At 42.1% G+C, this 21,068-nt stretch overlaps 1 protein-coding gene across 25 annotated transcripts in view; it reads right to left on the reverse strand.

The window, feature by feature from the left end:
- The window catches only part of MBNL2 (muscleblind like splicing regulator 2), an 82,479-nt gene that overhangs the window by 26,125 nt on the left and 35,286 nt on the right, over nucleotides 1-21,068 (reverse strand). For 9 of the 25 annotated variants that reach the window (XM_083501300.1, XM_083501281.1, XM_083501304.1 and 6 more), the window contains exons 3-7: nucleotides 13,955-14,119; nucleotides 11,242-11,442; nucleotides 9,532-9,795; nucleotides 5,328-5,381; nucleotides 4,540-4,693 (exon numbers count right to left, since the gene is read on the reverse strand). In XM_083501300.1, coding sequence (XP_083357426.1) covers nucleotides 4,540-4,693; nucleotides 5,328-5,381; nucleotides 9,532-9,795; nucleotides 11,242-11,442; nucleotides 13,955-14,119 — 838 coding nt within the window. The remainder of the gene's footprint in view (nucleotides 1-4,539; nucleotides 4,694-5,327; nucleotides 5,382-9,531; nucleotides 9,796-11,241; nucleotides 11,443-13,954; nucleotides 14,120-21,068) is intronic. The other 16 variants (XM_083501284.1, XM_083501287.1, XM_083501282.1 and 13 more) reach the window with 4 other exon arrangements.

The following is a 21,068-nucleotide window of genomic DNA, read 5'->3' on the forward strand; positions in this document are numbered from 1 at the left end:
TTCCCCCAAATAGAGGTTTTAGGAGTAAAAAATCCCATTTTCACATGGGACAGATATACAAATGTTAACTGGTGTTGTGTTCCTCTAGGTGTCCCTCTAGGCAAGCTCCTTCACATCATTATTTAGATCAGGGCAGTCCATTGTGCAGCCTAGGGGCTGCATGCAGCCCTTGAGGCCTTTTTTGGTGGCCCTCAGCAATATTTCATGCCCGCCTGCTGTCTTCCCAAAGGCAGATAAGTGGGGCACAGGGCTCCAGGAAGGAGGCATGAGGTGGGGTCTCTAGGTGGGGTCCTAGAGTCCTCCCGTCTCCTTCCCAAATCCTAGTTAGTGTTTTCCCAGCTTTGGGAAGGAGCTGGAAGGCTCTAGGGCCTGACCAGAGCCTCACATCTCCTTCCCAAAGCCTGAAGAAAGCTGGGGACTGTCAAATTTGGGCCTCACTCCCACCTCCCCTGCAACAAGGCAGTGAGCAGCCCGCAGGTTCATTGTTGAAGTACCCCACTTGGTATGAAACGTTGGACCACCCTGACTTAGATCACTGTAAAGGAGGCATACTCTGCTCAATAAATGAGAGGTATGGAAAAGTAAGCCATAGCATTTAAGGAAGCCCCTGTCAGATTCAACAGAAAAGGGGCTGCCTATTGGGGGGTGGGGATATTGTTGAGGTGTGTGAGCCCCAATCACAAGCTGAAGCTGTTCATTGCCTCTTCAGAGAAGAAAACCTCAGGCATTGCTCCTCCCCCCTCTCGGCATCAGGGCTCACCTGCTGCCTACAACCCACTCCTTGCAGGAGCAGCAATGTTCTCCTGATCGCAGTCTTACTGCTTTCCCCAGGGATGAACAACACATGCACAGATAATGTCAGGATTGCATAAAGCTAAAATCCACTTAGTGGGAAGATGTGAATGAGCACCGAAGAAAGCTGACCATTGTTTCTGTGTCTTCTTAAATTTTGTTTGCAAATGCAGAAAGCCACTTCTCTGTACTCCCCTCACTGAGAGGCTGCTCAAATGGGTCTGTGCAAGGGACGCATCTCTTTTAATACACTCCTGTTTTCCTTGTGTTAGCAGCAGCAGACTTGCAGCCTTCTCACACCATGTGAGTATCAACTCTCTCATGGCATCTAACCCCAAGTGGAGGATTTTGGAGAGGAGAAGTGTCTGTACTGCCTCTTTTCCCTCTCTTTGGCACATCACAAGATTGGCTCCAGGTTGTACCAGACACAAGCACTTCTCTCAATTGACACTTACACTGACAGGCAATGACTGGTGATTCCCCTTAGCTGGGAACAAAGTATAGGCCACATCTATATCTGAATTTTCAAGTCACTACATATTGGAGTTAAGTTGTGCCAAAAGGGGTAGAGTTCTGCAGAGACATATTAAAAGATCTTCCAGTCCAATTGTCTTTATGGACGTCTTCACTAGTGTTTCAGGTTGTTTTTTTCTGTTAGGGGTCACTACATTTTCCTACCTCTTTTCATAACGGAAACAAATGGCAAAATCATTTGTTATTGATCTTTTGTGGAAAGCTGCAGAAAATGGGTGCTTTCAAAGTTAATATAGTTTACTGGGTAAGATACCTCTGCGCTGCAAAAAACTCAAATACAAAAATTTGCTGTAATGCAGGTGGATGCTATTCATGCAACTACTCTTTAGATCTGTGCCATTTTGTAAATACAGCTGCTGGAAATACCAGACAAAGGAGAACATCTTTAGCTCCTTCACAGATGTAATTCTTATTCCTGACTGCCATCTAAGTAAAATAACATAAGGCAACAAAATATTTTCAAAATGTAGAAAGAAACCTTTTCCAACAAAGAAGAATGAATAATCCTGAGAATCCTGTTTTAGCAATAAATTGATACTGGGCACTATGAAATTTTCCTTTTCAGGTGTAACACTGAACCAGTTTAGTGCTAGATTCACCACCACCACTAGCAACAAGCCTCGGGCTCTACACTCTCACCTTCTCTAGTGAACCGTGAGGAGAAGACTGAAAGCTTTGCCTTCTCTTTGCAGTCAAAACTGGGAGGGAACGCTGATCGGTTTAACCTGTAGTTTGTTCCAACAAGCCAGGATCAAACTGTGGTTTGTGCTCCTATCTTGCTTGAACAAACCACAGTTTGATCTAACCAAAGTCCCCAAAGTCCAGATGCAATCAAAAGCTCTGGTTTAAAACAGAAAGCAAAAGCTTCCAATCCACTCTCCTCTTTGGGCTTGCAAGAAGAACAAAGGGAAGGCAGGACTCCTCTAACCCAAGCTGCTCACCCACACAGTCATACTGTTTGGGGCTCTGACCGGCCACAGGTTCCTCATGCCTAGTTTAGCCATTATGTCTGAACTAGGCCAAAGTTGGAGATCCCATAAGCATTGTTTTCTTTATAACAGCTTCTTCTAATGTTAAAAAGTATGTTTCGGAGGCATGCACATGCAAATCATAGCAATAACAAAATTCATGATATTCAAAAGACTGATAAGCATACCCACCTGTAATTCAGGCACAGGTAAGTTAAGCTGCAGCTGGGATGCTCAGCCTAATTTACAGTTTTTGTTATGAGAGTGAAATGCAACAATAATGTTGCTTTAAGCACCATAAAAATTAACAGAGCTTGTATGTGCATGACAGCATCACACCCAAGCTGACATAGATTTTTCACTCTTTGTTTTTAATTATAGTTTGTAAAATATCGGCCCGTTTCAGACTTAACACTAAACCATGTTTAGCATGATGTGAGCCTCACACTCACAAGCTCCTCCTCCCTTCCTTTGTGAGGAAATGATTGGAAGCTTGTGAGTCCCATTTTAAACTAACTGGAGTTTATCATTACATCTGAACTGGGGTTGTCCAAATTCTATATCATTAATAAGGCAGGACCATAAACCTTACTTTTCTATAGTCAAAGCTTGAATTTCTTTACTCTTTAATGTATGTGCATATATTTAACTGCACAGTGAAAACCTTCCAAAATTATACTAGGGGTTACATGTGGGTGGTCATTTTAAATTACTTCAAAACAATCACTCATCCATGTCTATCAATTAAATAGGGATACTGATGTTTGCCCAGGCACTGTAAACACTACAAACTTCAGAATCAAGCATTGATTCTGTCCCTGAGAAACTATCATATCTAGTTGTGCAGTGATCTTTCTTTCTGAAAAAGAAAATATATCCCTGTACTATATTATCTGAAATTATAGATAGTGCTTGCCAGTGCTAATATGACATGCTGAAAGATCTTCCATCTCATTTTCCGTGAGTAAGTTACCATTTATAGCTAAGGACACTGAAGATCTCAGCAGCTATTCTGGTGACTAGGGGTTTTTCTAGTCGCGGAGGTAGCCGCTGCAATCTTTTACACATCTCTGCATCCGGTGTCATACTGCTCATGCGAGTAGACCACTCATGTGAGCAGTTAATTACAGTAATCTACCAGCTGCAATAACATGTGCATTGGCTTCAGTGTTCAAAGGGGCAAGGAAACTCTTATCTTATTAGGATTCCATTACCAATTAGAATAGCCCTGTTCAAGATTTCACACCGTACCACTAACTATTGTTTAAGGGGGTAGAGCAGAGCGGCACTCATGGGTCCTGCCTTCCCAGGAGCCCCCGTTGTCCATGTACTGAGGAGGGAACACCTTGGGAGGGTAGTCTGGTTGCAGAGGGAGCCCAGGAACATACAGCAGGTTGCCCTCTCCAGCAGATGTCCACCAAAGCATGGACAGCAGGGAAAGTAGAAAATTCTCAGGAAGCCCTGTTCTCTGCCACTGCCTGATCCCACCTGTTGCCTCTGGGTAACTGTACAGAACACATGCTCTCCTTGCCCATGCGAATTAGCTGCAGAAAGGTACCGTCACCTTGGTTTTTTATAGCAATAGCGGAAAGAGTCTGAATATTAGCAAGCAGGTGGATGTTAAGTAGGAATTTCATTCTGCTTGAGAAATGTACAGGTAAGCCATGCAAGATATACTTGAAGGACAGAGGAAGTTAATTGCAAGTACTTAACATACTCCTCGTGAAACTGAATGCCTACTTTGTCCTTCAAGGCTCTTCTCATCAGTTCCCAAAACACCTGTGCAAAGAGGTGTATTGCAGAACATGCTTCAAGCTGACAGAAAACAATGGAGACGAGAACAGACTGTGTTCTGTCCCAATGGGTTGTTGTGACACATATGAAGACAGACCAAAAATAAGCAGTCCTGTAGATTGTTCACATTCAGTGTATTGGGTCCAGGCCTAGTCACCCTTAGATCAGACCCACCAAAATCTCCATGGGACTCGCAGATTTCAATGGGTCTGTTCTAAGAATGAGTGGGTCTGGATCCAACCCAAAGCCTTTTGACCACACTGACATGTTTCTGAAATCCTAATGCTCTTCAGAAGTAAAATATAATCCCACATAATATTTTTTTGGTCACAAAAGAGGTTGGAAAATGACGGATTTGTCCAAGTGAAAGCACAATGAATGTGATCACAAAGAGAGTGATCTCTGCTGCGGAGATTTAAAGAAACAAAACTAAACTCTCAAAATGACCTACCTGTTGGAATAAACGCTGCATGTTGCTGCAACTGTGCACTAGCAAGAGCCTGTTGGTAGTGCAAGAAACTGGGATTAAAAACAGCACTGGCCCCATTGCTTTTCTCAAGTGCTTGCCTCTTTGGTAAAGTGTGAAGAACACCAGGAGGAAAGGCCTGCAAATGGAATAATAAGAGTAGCAGTAGTAAGGTTGACAGAAGCTGTAATAGGTTGTTCTGCTCTTAAAATATTACATTTGGTCGAAGATGCCTTGCCATGCACATTAGTTCAAAACAGGAACAATGTCAAATGGATGGCATTTTTTTGTTATTGATAGTAAATGCATGGCACAATTAAACTAAAATTATAGCACCACAACAATTAAACTGAAACGAAAACAAAAACAAAAAAAAAGCTTTTCAAGACTGAAGGGGTTTTTAAAGAAATCCAAAGTTCTTTCTTTAAATATGGCTAAAAATAGAAGAAGAAAAACAGCACTTGTCTTTCATAACATTTTAAAAAAGTTAAATATCTTTGCACCGTTAACTATATTAATTAGCATAGAAGAAGCATCTTCAATTACAAAAGCAGGATGTTTAAAAAGCTTTTAAGGGAATATATTTGAAGATGAAACTGTGTTAGGAAAGGCGGAAAGTTGCTTTGCAATCACTACATGTGGAAATGAAATGGCTAAAATACGGAAATTATTTTTTGTAAAATTAATAATACAAGAAAATTCAGTTAACATTAAAAATTATTTTGCATCTCGGAAAAGCTACATGCAAAGCAAAAGGTGAAAGGTCAAAGTACCAGGTCTACAGTTGCTTCGAGAGGTCGCTTCATTGCTTTGGCAGTCGACTGAGTCTTTTAATAACAGGCAGCGAGCACATGATGGCAGTGGGCCAATGGGATTCAAGCGAATTAACATACAGGTAAACAGCAAGCAGAGGTGCATCATGGGAACGGCATTGCATTGTGGATAGGTGAGAAGGAAAAAAATATTCTGAATGCAATATACAACATACAAAACACTAGGCATGCACAACAACAAAAATGTTTTGTTTTCTAAAGAAATGAATATTACATCTTGAATTAGTACCGAAGCAAAAAATGCATCTACTGTACCTTAGTTAAAAGCATATAAGAGAGTAAAATATAGATGTTTGAAATTTAGGAAAGTTGATTAAAACAGCAGCTTGCAGACACCCTTAAGCATTTATAAGCACCAGTAAGCTTGAATGCTACATAGGAAAGCATTATTTTAGGGGGGGGAGGTGTTCCTAAAAGAATTTTTGATAAGTTAGTTATGCCATGTTAAAAAGCACAAGTTAATCTCCAAATGCTAACATTCAAATCTAAACAACTGAAAACGTTTTTTTAAAACGATTTAATGGAATGAGCACATAAGAGGTTTACCATGTTATTAGGAACAGATCTTCTATTAGCAAAGTGTAAAAATTTAAATCTGTTTTAATTTTAAAATCTATTTCTTTTTTTGGGGTGTATTTAGTAAATGTTATTTAGGATAATTAACTTATCAGCAAATTCAGCACGGGCCTTTTTCTTTTTCTATGCTGGGAACAACAGCTTAAAGGTTTTTTCCAGTGAACTTACCGCACAAAGCAGAGAAAAACTGCACATTACTTTGAATTAGTACTTTCTATGTTGTGGTTTTTTCACCTTTAGTCAAATAATCTATATACCAAGTTTTAATAAAACATAGTAATGGAAAACACTGCTCATTACGAGTCAGAAGTTTTATGATCAAAGCAGAAATGGCAACACTGCATTGTATAATATTTTAAAGACATTACGTCCCGTGTAAGAACAAAAAGCATATGAAACTGCCTTCCACAAAGCCGTATCATTTATCCATCTACACTGCTATTTTTTACCCTGTGTAGCAGTGGCTTTCCAGAGTCTCCTTTACCAGCCTTACTAATGCGGAACTGGAGGTTCTTGGGACCTCTTTCATACAAGTTTGGACCGTCAATATTTCAAAGTAACAAAGAGGGGTGGGCTTGACTACACCTCCAATAAATGTCTCTGAAGTTTTTCGTCTAAGCTAAAATTTTGAACTCTCATTTAGACTCTCAGCACAATAGGTTTCTCCTCTGGAGACAACGGTACAGTGGTGCCTCGCAAGATGAAAAGAATCCGTTCTGTGATTCTCTTCGTCTAGCGGTTTTTTCGTCTTGCGAAGCAAGCCCATTGACGGATTAGCGCTATTAGCGGCTTATCTGTTGATCGGATCAGCTGATAAGCGGCTTAGCGGCTTAGAAAAAGGGGGGGAGGGGAAAAAACCCGCAGGAACTCGCAAGGCATTGTCGTCTTGCGAAGCAAGCCCATAGGAAATTCGTTTTGCGAAGCACCTCCAAAATGGAAAACTCTTTCGTCTAGCGAGTTTTCCGTCTTGCGAGGCACCACTGTATTTGGGGGTCATATTTTCTTGTCGTGGCGCCACACTTGGAACAAGAAGAAAGCCTGATCTTTGCAGCATTGCCAGCACATAACTCTCCAAAGAGAATGGAGTCACTCAAAGTTCGTACTTATATACAAACAAAAAAAGGGAAGAGGCTCTGTAGGTACCAAGTTTGAGTCTGTGGATGCTTGGAAAGGGTTGTTGCTGCATTTGTACGACTGCATATGTTTATTCTTAGTACTTAAGAACGCTTTGAATGACATTTTAAGCAGCAATCAAAAAAAGTTGTGTGTGCATGTTTTGGAAACCCTCCGGCCTTGCTTCTTAAGACAGCTGTCCCAGCAAGGGAGAGCTATGAGCAGAAACAGGCTAAGATGTAATTAGTCAATGCACATGTTTGATGCACATTTGAACTTGTGTTCTCATGCTCATCTGAGTCCACTGAAATGAATGTGTCTCTTCACAGAGGTGGAAATGCATAGCCATACCACTAGCTGTTGCGTACGACTGGTTGCACATGGCAAGGTGTGGATCAAGGGCAATGATGGCCACAGAAGCTAAGAAACAAGTAAGGTAGCTTCTAGGCTTCTAATCCAAGATAAAATTATGTTCTTGACCCTAAGAAGGATATAACTGCTAGGCCAATGATTCTGCATTCCTATAGTCATCAATGGAACACACCTTCCTTTTCAAATGTTCAGTTTGAACACTGGCTTATGTAAATTTAAAAGGAGGTGCAGTTCCTATGTGCTTCAGAGGCATTTTCGCTCTGAGCCGCATTCACACCCAAACCCTAAACTGCTTTTTAAGTTAAACAAACATTAGAATAACTGTGATGCTTTAAGATTATTCTGGTGTGCTGCGAACATACACTGAAGTGGGAGACATCCTCCTTTCTCCCTCTAAAACATGTGTATTCTTTGACCTTGAAATATTTCTGTTCCCTTCTTTGCAGAAGGTTGGCTTTCATTAAGTAAATTCTGTAGTGTGCTGCATTTCTCATACTGCATACAGTAGAAGTCTGAAATATTTGCCCAGTGCCAGGAATGAGGACAATGCCTCTTTGACCTGTCTGTGGAGTCAGCTTATCTTCCAGATAGGAAAATTCTGCTTCTACTGATACTAATTTGCTACCAATATAAAAGTTTTCAGGATGATAAGTACCCACATTCCAGAAGTAGTGAGAAAAATGTGAGGCAAAACCAGCTCTTTCAGCACTTCTTTTGAACTAAAAGAAGCCACTTCTGGAAAGATACTTTCTCTAGCCATCAGTATGACATTCCTGGCAATCTTAAAAACAGCAGCAGAATGTGTCATGTGGTTAGCTCTATATGCACCTGAGCACTTTCAGTGTACAGCGGGTACTTTCAGCATTCCTTTTTAAAAACTCAGTACAGTGCAATGAGCTTTTTCAGAAGCCTGGGTGTACCTGCACTTAGGAGTTCTTGGAACTGTGCAAAAATGCTGTGGCAAGTCAGTGTATTAAGCTATCCTTCAACCTTCTGAGATAACAGCGTGCTCTTTTAATTTTTTACTTTAAAGAAAAATGAGGCGTCCGTTCAAACAATCATGGTGGTAACTGATGGCATGCCAAGGGCACTGAAGTCTGCCACGTCCAAGTTCAATCCCCATTTGGAAATTTTCTTTAGCAGATCTCAATTCACAAGATGCCACACTGGTTTGTGCATGTTCACCATGTTACCTCCACATCAAACTAGTCAGGTGAACAGACCCTAAATCAGGGGTAGGCAACCTAAGGCCCATGGGCCGGATGCGGCCCAATCGCCTTCTCAATCTGGCCCACGGGCAGTCCGGGAATCAGTAGAATGTGTCCTTTTATTTAAAATGCATCTCTGGGTTATTTGTGGGGCCTGCCTGGTGTTTTTACATGAGTAGAAAGTGTGCTTTTATTTAAATTGCATCTCTGGGTTATTTGTGGGGCATAGGAATTCATTCATATATTTTTTTCAAAATATAGTCCAGCCCACCACATGGTCTAAGGGACGGTGGATCGGCCCACGGCTGAAAAGGGTTGCTGGCCCCTGCCCTAAATGTACATAAATTTAGGATTCTATTCTCTTCAGTCCTCAATACCTGCATATATAAAGCATTTTTTCCTCTTCTCCCTTGCTAGCTTTCATTTAACAAGTTTTATATACTGCTTAATCAAAAAGCAACACTTCCAGTCACTAAGAAAACAGCAATCAACTTATCAGAGACTCCTATACAGCTACATCAAAACTATGGGTCCCAGAAACCACTATGCAAATGTTAACTGCATGTTGCTGTTAGACGAGCCTATCCAAATTTCTGAACATCCAAATAGACTCCTCACCCAGCCATTCCTAAAAAACCCCGTCCTAAACGATGGCAAATAGGGCATTAAGTACGCTGTTCTCCAAAAGGATGCCTATTGTGCTAAAGGTACAAAGTGAAAAAGGACCTTGGATCACTGGATTATTTCGTTAGATCAGCATTCGTAAATTAATAGAAGACCATATTCTGGTAAAGGCTTTAAGCTAAATTGCACTCTTAAAAGCAATGCTGGCTTCACAAAAGCAGTAATTACGGATCCTGCGTTCTTGCACTTACCATCACTGTAGCAGCTGCAGCAGCTGCCTGGGCAGCCACTGCAGCCTGGTTGGCTTGGTGCTGAGCAGCTTTGATTTTGGCCTGCAAGTGAGCAGGAGGGTGAAAATATTTGCATTTCTCCCTCATGCAGCGCCCCTTTATGTAATCCATACAAACAGTTACGGTGTTGTCATTTGTATCAATCATTGTGCTGTCTGCAGGATGTGCAAAGCGGCAGTCAGTTTCGCCCCGTGCACAGTTTCCTCGCTGGAACTCCCTGCAAACCTGGTGCGCAAAACAATACTCATTATGCATACTAGATCAGGAGCGGTGGGGTGGGGTAGTTGCATATACTGAACAAGAGAAGACATTCAAAAATGTAACTCCCGAAGGCTCGAAACCAAATGGCCTCCAGTGCTTTTCAAACCAAACTTCCAACTTCAACCTACAACCGCTCTGCAACTTATATATCTTCAGGCACACAGGTCTGGATCATAAGATAACGTAAGGCAAGGAAGTTCACTGAAGGAATGCTTCCTGTCTCCTTCTTCCCCCTTCAGCCACCTGCTTCCCCTGAAAAGCCTAGAAGCCGGTTTAAATAATGTGGCCTGGTGGCTCCTGGAGAAGAGGGGAATTGGCTAAAACGGGACTTGAATGCTAGGGTAAGTTATCAGAAGGAATTTCACAGAAGGAAAATGTCTCATTCCTTGTTTTCACCCCCTCCCCAGCCCCCTGCCGCCCCTATGCCCCATTGTTCAGGAAGAGCACCTGACCTTTCAGAGTAGAAGCCTAGGGGGCTGCAAGAGGGACAGGTGACTTTCCTTCCCTGAACTTTTAAGTTAATTTATCTCAGGATCCACGCCATGCCCTCTCGCTTCAAATTAGCCCTTTCCCCATTTCCATCTCTGTTACACTGCCCTTTCCTCCTTTGCTGCAGGATAGTTTTCCTGCCATTGGCTCACCCCAACTTAGCGAAACTCACAACCCACAAGATGAAGACCAGCAGCCTAGATTTTCCTTGTACCTGCCTGCAATCACCTTTGAGGCATTAGGAGAATTAGGTATTTTAACCCTTAATGCTTCCTCACAAATCTATAAAGTCGCCTAAGTGTGGTTCAAGATGTACAAGCACCTTCAAAAACACAAGCAAATTTTGCTCTTCTGCCCCTTGTTTATAGTGGTAGGGGTCACACAGCAGCCGTATTGTCTGCCATCAGGAAGAGAGCAAAATGATGGAACCCTCGCTTCCGACTTAGCATAGAGCCCTCCTGCTATCCCTCTGGCCCATTCTGTGCTAGTTGTCCTGTGTTACAAGGTTGGGAAAGTAGCTCCGCTTTACCAAAATACATTGTTTTCTTTTCATTCAAACTGGTAGGTAACTTAGGACAAGCAAACAATTGTGCATGTTTAGTTGGTAACAGACCTATAAATAGCTGGTGCGCAGAGTCTCTGCCTGGGTTTATGTTCCGGATTTATTAGGTCCTTTCCGTGTAAAACTGCTAACAGCCTCAAACCCACGCCATATAAAAACACAACAGCAGTAATATAATGATGTAATTACTTCTGTACTCCTGTTACTCTGAGCTGATCTCTGCTGTAGTATCTGCAATGCCTCTGCTCAGCGGTAACTAAGGTTAGGGAACTGCTTCACTGCACTAACCCCTCCCCCCCCCCATTTTTCCAGAATCCTAACATACGAAATATGCATCAGCATAATGGTGCTCACCATACCTCTAGCTTATCGGTCCTGAGGAGTTTCTGGGTCGTGGTTGAACCAGGGACTGAGACAGGGGGGCTTCCAGGAACAATGACAGGCTGCGTGGGGACAATTTCAGTAGGAACTAATCCAACCCCAGGAGTGACGGGTGTTAAATAGGGTGCAAAGCTAAGTGCTGTGTTGGATCCTATTGTTGGCCCTACAGGAAATGAGTGCTGAGGAAAGGGGGAGGGGAGAGAGAGAGAGAGAGAGAGAGAGAGAGAGAGAGAGAGAGAGATGAAAAACAAACATGTAAATCCTATAGGCAAACGTGGTTCTGTATTAAAAACAATAAGGGTCAAAATTGGCTTCAATGTCCATCCAGATGCACCACTTTTTAGGAGAACCACAACTACACTGGCTAGCCTCCAGAACGCTGCTCCAGACTTTGCAGGGAACTTTGAAAAACAGAATTTCTCTTGTTAAGATATAAACCGAGTTGACGTTCATGTGTCCAGAGCCTACAGTGATGGATAACTCACATTCCAGACAAACACTGCCGCAATAAACAGGTTCATATCAAGGAAGCAGCTTGCCTGCAGAGAGTTATGACAAAAGTCAATATAGTTCTACCCTGCATGGACAGTTTACAGCCTCTGAGTCTGGAGTTAGGCAATTTGCCAGGGGTGTGTGAGTGCAGGTGGGTGGGTTTTAGTTACCGTATTTTTCGCCCCATAGGGCGCACTGGCCCATAGGGCACACCTAGTTTTTTGGGGGGGAAATAAAGGGGGGAATTATTATCCCCCCCCCCGGCGCGGGGCTGGGGAAGCCCGAGCTTCCCCCGACCCCAGCCCCCAGAATAGGCTGCTCTCCGCAAGCCATGGGAGCCCTCCCGCGGCTTGCGGAGAACTACCCGAAGCCCGGGCGCGACTGCTTAGCACGCCCAGGCTTCGGGATAGAGGCAGCTCTGCGCAAGCCGTGGGAGCCCGGCAGGAACTCCCGTGGGCTCCCAAGGCTTGCGGATAGCTTCCTGAAGCCTGGAGAGTGAGAGGGGTCGGTGCGCACTGACCCCTATCGCTCTCCAGGCTTCAGCGAAAGCCTACATTTGCCCCATAGGACGCACACACATTTCCCCTTCATTTTTGGAGGGGAAAAAGTGCGTCCTATAGGGTGAAAAATACGGTATTTCATTAAAAAGAAATAGTAAAATACAACCAAGCAGGTCCTTAAAAAAGTCAGGGTTCACTACTGAGTCAAACAATTGCCAGGTTGGAAAGAATATGCTGCTGAATTTGGTCAAAAACAGGGTGGGAGAACAGGGAAGCTTCCAGACATCTGAGCAGTTTTTTGAAGTGGGGGAATGATTTAACCATGTGAGACTGAAATATGTGGTTGTAGTTTGAAATTATGGACCTGAGGCTACTCAAAGAAAACATGGGATAGTATGTGTAATGTATGAGGGCTCACAATGCAAATAGATGGATGTTTCCAAACACATATCATTTCATTGTTTTTAAGTGACTCACCAGTCTGAAAAGCATTTGTGATTGTGTCTAGAATATATTACGTGCTGCTGAGGTAGCTTCCACTACAGGCCTCAGCCTCAGAGGAAAAACATGCCTTAGCCTCCATAAATTGGACCAAAAGGAATAACCAAAACAGACATTAAGAAGCAGAAAAATTGAAGTTCACATTTTATAAGTGGCTCAATATGAGTTCTCAAGTCATTTTTGTGTGGGAGGATATATGAATACTGCACATAAAGGCATAAAATAAAGATGGAAAAAGGCAGCACAACCAACCAGTAAATGGCTGGGTGATTTTACATCGGTAAAATTAACTAAACTATAAACCCGCAAATCCAGTTGAAGGCGCATATTTGGAATGATCCTTCTGGAAAACTGTGAGGGGTACTCAATACTGTTTCAGGAAAAGGAAACCTGTGGTTATCCAGATAATGTTAACTCAAAATCCAAAACATTTCATCCAGCATGACTTGCTCCCAAGTGTGACTGCAGAGTACAACCATCTGCATAACCCTTCTGAAGTCCAAAAAACAAATCTGAACCACGGTTTGTTATACATTATGGTATGGCCTACTTCTAGTTGGACTAAAGAAGGGTAAGTAGAAAATGTCAGTTACAGATTAGGAAATTCATAGGTATTATCTGAACCTATAAAGGAATAGCATGCACCTGAAACTGTGATGACTAAAATGCTAAAGGGCAATCAACAAGAATGCTAAACAAAAAGCTGCAAGTTCATAATATGATTTCCACATTATAGGTTAAACTTTCAGAACAAAGCCATTCTAGAATAAGAACACCCCCAATAGCCCTGCCTTTAATGAAGAATGCATACAAATTATGGTATATAAAAATATTTTTATAAACTATCCAAATATAGCTCTACACTTTCACTTATTGGCCTAATAATCAATAAGCTGCCTAGTCCTGAAACTGAAACGTTTCAAAACAGCTGCACAAATCTATTTATGTATATATTGATATAGATATATATGAATTTAATTTACAAAACCTAGATATATATCTATACACGTATAGATATATATGAATTTAATTTACAAAACTGATCTAGGCATTTTATTTCAGAACTTCACAACAGCAATATTGTAATAACTACGTAAGTTAAGGTGGAAATGTTAAAGTGCTTGAAAAGCATTTGTCAGTTTATCTGGAAATGACTTGTAAAGGTAATACAGACAGCTCTTTTGTTAAAGGTACTTACCATTGGCTGAAGAGGCGTTCCTGGAAACATAAATTGCATCTGCTGTGCAAGCATTGCTGCTGCAGTTTTCTGTTGGATCAGGTTGTTCCTTCCATTAATTTCTAGCTGCGTTTTCAAATGTGTTGGTGGATGAAGATATTTGCAGTTCTCCCTTGTGCAACGGCTCTGAAAAATGTGAAAATATTACTCAGTTCGGGAAATTTAACTATAGTCTGGTGTTATCACAAAAGCATCTGCAATGGTTGGCCTTTCTCCAAGGCATTACATCCCTATCCTAATAATATTGAGCATTCCATTGAAATCAATGGGAAGTATTTGTATGTAGCATATTTAGTATTCTGGTCTGATCATTAACGGCCTTGCAAAATAATACTTCGGCAGTTAGGTGGAGCCTTGGTGCTGCTCTCTATGGATGGAATGAAGGAAGAAGTTGAAGGTTTAGGAGCATCATATCCAATGCAGAAAGGCACAGAGGCATGCCCTGCTCTAATTCCAAACACACCCCATGACATATGCCACGAGACTGGACGTAGTGCTCACAGAACTGCATTTCTCAGCAGACTCTAGAGCAGCAGTTCTCAACCTGTGGGTCCCCAGATGTTGTTGGACTACAACTCCCATCATCCCTGAGCTCTGGCCTTGCTAGCTAGGGGGTGATGGGCGTTGTTGTCCAACAACATCTGGGGACCCACAGGTTGAGAAAGGCTGCGCTAGAGTCTAGCTCCAGGCTCAATCCCACCCCAGGACACATCTCAGGGTGGGCTAATTACATTGCCAAGAAAGAGAGAAAGGCCAATATAGAAAATAGGGACCACTTTTTATATGAGGCAGTAACTTGGCCATACAGAAGTGAGAAGGATGGGTTGTTAAGGCCTCTTAAAGACCCTCAAGTGCCCTGCAATGGAGAAGGGTCAAGAGGCATACTCCCAGGACCAACCTTTGCTTGACACCATTCTCCTCCTTCCAGCAGATGTGATGAGAACTACCATGATTACAGTCTTCCATTCACCCACCCGCTTGGATATTCAATAAAGCTGCCGCCTACTTCATGAGATAAACCATAAATGTCCATACTATCTTAACTGACAGATATTCACAGTTCAAAAAGTAACAACGTACACATGACATAATGGGTTGGATCCAAAGGTCCAAAGCAGAACTCTCCACTCTTCCAGAAGCCAGTGTGATGTCGTGGTTAGAGAAACGGAGGTTCAAATTCCCACTTAACCCAGAAGCTCCTTAGGTGATCTCAGACAAGTCACTCTCTCTGTGTGTCTATATTATTTTATAGGGTTGTTGTGAGGACTAAATGAAGGGGGTGAGGAGAACCAGATATACTGCCCTGAGCTCATTGGAAGAAAGGTAGGATAGCAATGTAGTAAATAAAGAAGTAGTAAAAATCTGCAGAGACCGCTGCTAAATTACAGCCCCCTCTGAAAACTTTAGAGCTGCTTCAGTTTACAGAAAGGCCACCTGGGATGTAACTCATTATGCCACATTTGAAATGTCTGATCTCAAAAGGAGAATGTTTTTGACAGCCCTTTGTTTTGATTTGTTCAACAATAAGAAACAGGCTTCATTTTAATGGCTGTGTGTAGAGAATCCTATCTCAGCTTAATAAGCTTTATATAAATGAGATATAAATGAGCTTTTTGTCTGTGCCTGCAGACCCTTCACAGCTTGGGGACTCAAACCAGGAAGTCTTTAATGAACCATGTTTTCTGTTTTGTGCAAACAGGGAAGCTATGGTTACCAGAACTGGGCCAAGACAGGATATTAAACCAAATTCAAACAGTGGATTAACATCCTGGCTGGTTCTGAAGTCAGGTTTCCCAGTTTGGGCAAAATGAGAAACAATGGTTAATTAGAGACTTAATGGTTTGAATGTCTGCACTGCAAAGAGAAGAGTGAAGGGACTGCGTGCACAACTAAAAAGGCCAAGATACAGTTGTTCAAACTGAGTCTTTCTATTTGATAAGAGTAAGGGATTCAATTTTTTTGTATGTAGACTTCCATTTGTTTTGTTACATTAGTCTCAGATTTCAATTTAACACAATTTTACATTTGATCAAGTTAAATAATAAAAAATAGCATCCCTTCTTACACCCAGACAGAAAACCTGTTTGTTTTTTGTTTCGAAAATAGGGAGATTTTAACAGGGTGACATTTCCCCTAGAGATCACATACAGAGTGTCTCACGTATCCTTCCTCTGATTCCCCCCGCTCCTCTCTAGAACTACCCAGTGCAGTTCTAACCTTACAAAATATCTGCTATTTTTACTTAAATCCATGTATAATTGTTTATTACCTCCTACAAGCCTAAGCATAACACATTATTGACACTAAATAAATGTTTAGAAGCTGGAGCCCAATTTATCCTGTTACATACAGTAACGGAGGCATTTGGAAACCGAGGTTTGACTGTTTTGTGTAACTTAGCGTGTTTTTCTGTATTGTAATGTCTGCTGCATGGTTTTGTTTTTTTTAAAAAATAAATATTAAAGATTTTCTTGGTTTACAAAAGCACGTGCATCGTCTCTTTTTCAGGTTGTGTTTTCTACAGATCAGTTACATTTGTTGTGAGACTTTAGTGTTGAATAACATGGGAAGAAAGGAGGGGGGAAGAGACCCATACACTAAAGTAGAAGAATATAAGCTTTACCACCCCACCCAACCCTTGTATAATGTTTGTGATGGAAGAAGTCTTCTATCTGGTCAGGTGAAAGTCGGTTTATAACAGTCACTGGGGAACCCTAACTGGCAGCTGGGAAGGGGCTGGAGAAGGAACTCTCAGTATGAAAAAGAAGGAGAGAAGGTCTGCAAATTCTGGTTGGTGGTAGAATTCTTAGTTGGACAGTGTGATTGGCTGGAGCTGGATGTGGGGTGGAGTCAGAAGAAATGCATATATGGCTAGGGGCTAGTCAGGATAAATCAATATAGGTTGGTGCTTGGTCCTTGTGGTGGACAGCCAGAAGAAGATGAAAAACAGATCCTATGCTTGAATATGTGACCGAACAAGGGCTTTTGCCAAAGTCCTCAGTTACATTGTTAGTAAGGCTTAACTGGAGTGGAGTCAAATACCAAGGCAGAAGATTTTTAATACGGTAACAGATTACATCCTCCAAGTTGTCTTGGTTGGTATTTCAGGTTCCAGTAACAAGTTAGAAAAGCGTATAAGAATTTAAGGAGATAGAACTATATTAAAGTAACCACATAAGCCTGTGTACTACATAATCTTGTAAGAAATAAACATTAATATCATAGTTAAGTATAGCAACTGTACCAGATTGGCTTTGAAGCACGTCTATATCCCACTGGGCTATTAAGGACGGAGGTGGAATTAAATGGTGGCAGAAGTATGGGTTTAAGAAAACCATTGGAATAGAAGTTGGGTTTTGTTAATAAAGTAAGGAAACCCCCCCCCTTTCCTCCACACAACACTATAATAAAGCCATCTGCATACTATAGTGAACATAAATTATAATTAATAAATTATCTGCTTCTGTTACATATGTTAATCCCATCCTTTTGCACTAATTACATAAATGGAAACTCAATTACCAAAGGGGCAAGTACAGCAGAGGAAATTAAAAGGCCCTAAATTCTATTATTCTGACCATCTAACCATCCATAAGACCTGCCTGACCGAGACCATGGCTTCTCCTTTGCTGGAGAACAGGTTGAATTCTTCAGATCTGGGAACTAACTAGATGACACTGCTAATTGGAGAAATGGAAATAGGAGGATATTAAGCAACTGGCCTGCAGAACAAGATGTGTTAAGAACGTATCAAGAAGGTCACCCAGGGCAGGATCCAGCCAAAGTTAAGTATTATTTTAAGCACTGGTGATTTCAGATCATCAGCTTCTTATAGCAAAATTCAAGCTTAAACTGAAGAAAGTAGGAAAAACCATTGGACAGGTAAGATACAATCTAAACCAAATCCCTTATGAATACACAGTGGAAGTGAGGAACAGGTTTAAGGATTTAGATTTGCTGGACAGAGTGCCTGAAGAACTATGGATGGAGGCTCGCAACATTATACAGGAGGCAGCAACTAAAACCATCCCAATGAAAAAGAAATGCAAGAAAGCAAAGTGGCTGTCCAACGAGGCCTTACAAATAGCGGGGGAGAGAAGGCAAGCAAAATGCGAGGGAGATAGTGAAAGATACAGGAAACTGAATGCAGATTTCCAAAGAACAGCAAGGAGAGACAAGAAGGCCTTCTTAAATGAGCAATGCAAAGAAATAGAGGAAAGCAACAGAATGGGAAGAACCAGAGATCTGTTCAAGAAAATCGGAAATATGAAAGGAACATTTCGTACAAAGATTACCATAATAAAGGACAAAAGTGGTAAAGATCTAACTGAAGCAGAAGACATCAAGAAGAGGTGGCAAGAATACACAGAGGAATTATACCAGGAAGATATGGATGTCTCGTACACCCCAGGTAGTGTGGTTGCTGACCTTGAGCCAGACATCCTGGAGAGTGAAGTCAAATGGGCCTTAGAAAGCACTGCAAATAACAAGGCCAGTGGAAGTGATGGTATTCCAGCTGAACTGTTTAAAATTTTAAAAGATGATGCTGTTAAGGTGCTACACTCAATATGCCAGCAAGTTTGGAAAACTCAGCAGTGGCCAGAGGATTGGAGAAGATCAGTCTACATCCCAATCCCAAAGAAAGGCAGTGCCAAAGAATGCTCCAACTACCGCACAATTTCACTCATTTCACATGCTAGCAAGGTTATGCTTAAAATTCTACCAGGAAGGCTCAAGCAGTATGTGGACCGAGAACTCCCAGAAGTGCAAGCTGGATTTAGAAGAGGCAGAGGAACCAGAGACCAAATTGCAAACATGCGCTGGATTATGGAGAAAGCTAGAGAGTTCCAGAAAGACATCTACTTCTGCTTCATTGACTATGCAAAAGCCTTTGACTGTGTTGACCACAGCAAACTATGGCAAGTTCTTAAAGAAATGGGAGTGCCTGATCACCTCATCTGTCTCCTGCGAAATCTCTATGTGGGACAAGAAGCTACAGTTAGAACTGGATATGGAACAACTGATTGGTTCCAAATTGGGAAAGGAGTACGGCAAGGCTGTATATTGTCTCCCTGCTTATTTAACTTATATGCAGAATTCATCATGCGAAAGGCTGGGCTGGATGAATCCCAAGCCGGAATTAAGATTGCCGGAAGAAATATCAACAACCTCAGATATGCAGATGACACAACCTTGATGGCAGATAGTGAAGAGGAATTAAAGAACCTTTTAATGAGGGTGAAAGAGGAGAGCGCAAAATATGGTCTGAAGCTCAACATCAAAAAAACGAAGATCATGGCCACTGGGCCCATCACCTCCTGGCAAATAGATGGGGAAGAAATGGAGGCAGTGAGAGATTTTACTTTCTTGGGCTCCATGATCAGTGCAGATGGTGACAGCAGTCACGAAATTAAAAGACGCCTGCTCCTTGGGAGAAAGGCGATGGCAAACCTAGACAACATCTTAAAAAGCAGAGACATCACCTTGCCAACAAAGGTCCGTATAGTAAAAGCCATGGTTTTCCCAGTAGTGATGTATGGAAGTGAGAGCTGGACCATAAAGAAGGCTGATCGCCGAAGAATTGATGCTTTTGAATTATGGTGCTGGAGGAGACTCTTGAGAGTCCCATGGACTGCAAGAAGATCAAACCTCTCCATTCTGAAGGAAATCAGCCCTGAGTGCTCACTAGAAGGACAGATCGTGAAGCTGAGGCTCCAATACTTTGGCCACCTCATGAGAAGAGAAGACTCCCTGGAAAAGACCCTGATGTTGGGAAAGATGGAGGGCACAAGGAGAAGGGGACGACAGAGAATGAGATGGTTGGATGGTGTTCTTGAAGCTACTAGCATGAGCTTGATCAAACTGCGGGAGGCAGTGGAGGACAGAAGTGCCTGGCGTGCTCTGGTCCATGGGGTCACGAAGAGTCGGACACGACTAAACAACAACAACAACAAATATGCTAAACTCTGGCTGGAAAATCAATACCAATGGTTTACATATTACTGTCTCTCTGAGGCAAGGTCTACATTTTTACTACATATGCCCCAAGTGCCTGGCACAATGCGAGTCTGATGTCACCAACCGTCTCTAAGCTTTACTGTATTATGAACAATATACAGAGGCTTTATTTTATTAGTAGGCTTCATCCTTCATTGTCCAACCAGAAAAGTGGTTTTCCTAGAAAAGGGCAAAACGCAACAATCTTGCAAAGCATTCAAGTAGATGGATGAAAATTCCACCACTATACAAAGGCACATTCTCTTATCTCTGTGTGAGGCTGGCTGGCCTGGGTTTCATTGCTTAATGATACTGCCAGAGCTGCAACTGTGCCATTAACAATGCATGTGTTTGGGGGGGCAGGATTTCCCGAGAGGGCAGCATGATAAAACATTTCCAGTTCCTTGGGAAGGTGACAAAAAATTATGGGGAGCAGATTAAAAATAAACGAAGAACTTCATTGGCCAAGTCATTCATTAATCTTGATAAAGCAGAGCTTGAGGGGATTAAAGAAAATAAAGGACAGTCCAGGTTCCATTCACATTTATAGCTGAAATGAATACCTCACATGCCAAGACAGAGTTTGCACGCATCCTGTATTATTCCTGCAAAAAATACATTAAAGCAGGGTCTGCCGGTGTAAACATTGCTTATTGGGAATGACCTTAGAGGCTGTGGGGAGGGGAAATTTGTCTCCTTCTGCCAGGATGCTCCTTTTCCTCCTTTGAGACTGAAAGTGCTCACCCTGCCATGGGGTAAAACAAGCACAATACTTTCATTATCCACCCCTCTCACCTTTACAAGATCTAACCTGCAGTCTAGCATAACAGATCCGTCTGTTGGGTGGACCGGGTGTTGCTGCTCCTCCCAGCCTCAGTCAGCCTTCCCTGCCTGCCTTCCAACCTCTCCAGGTGATGGTGCTGCCTGTCAGCTTTGCCCTTCTCAGTCTCATTGCTGCTGTTATACAAATCATTGCTGAAAAGGGTGGGGTGGGGGGAACTGGAATGAGCTGGCTCAGACTCTCATCAAGCCATCTTTTGGTTACTTGAGTTCTACAACTTTTGTGGGTCCTCCCATT

Source organism: Podarcis liolepis, assembly GCF_965112155.1.
Source record: "Podarcis liolepis genome assembly, chromosome: 4".
Classification (NCBI taxonomy): domain Eukaryota; kingdom Metazoa; phylum Chordata; class Lepidosauria; order Squamata; family Lacertidae; genus Podarcis; species Podarcis liolepis.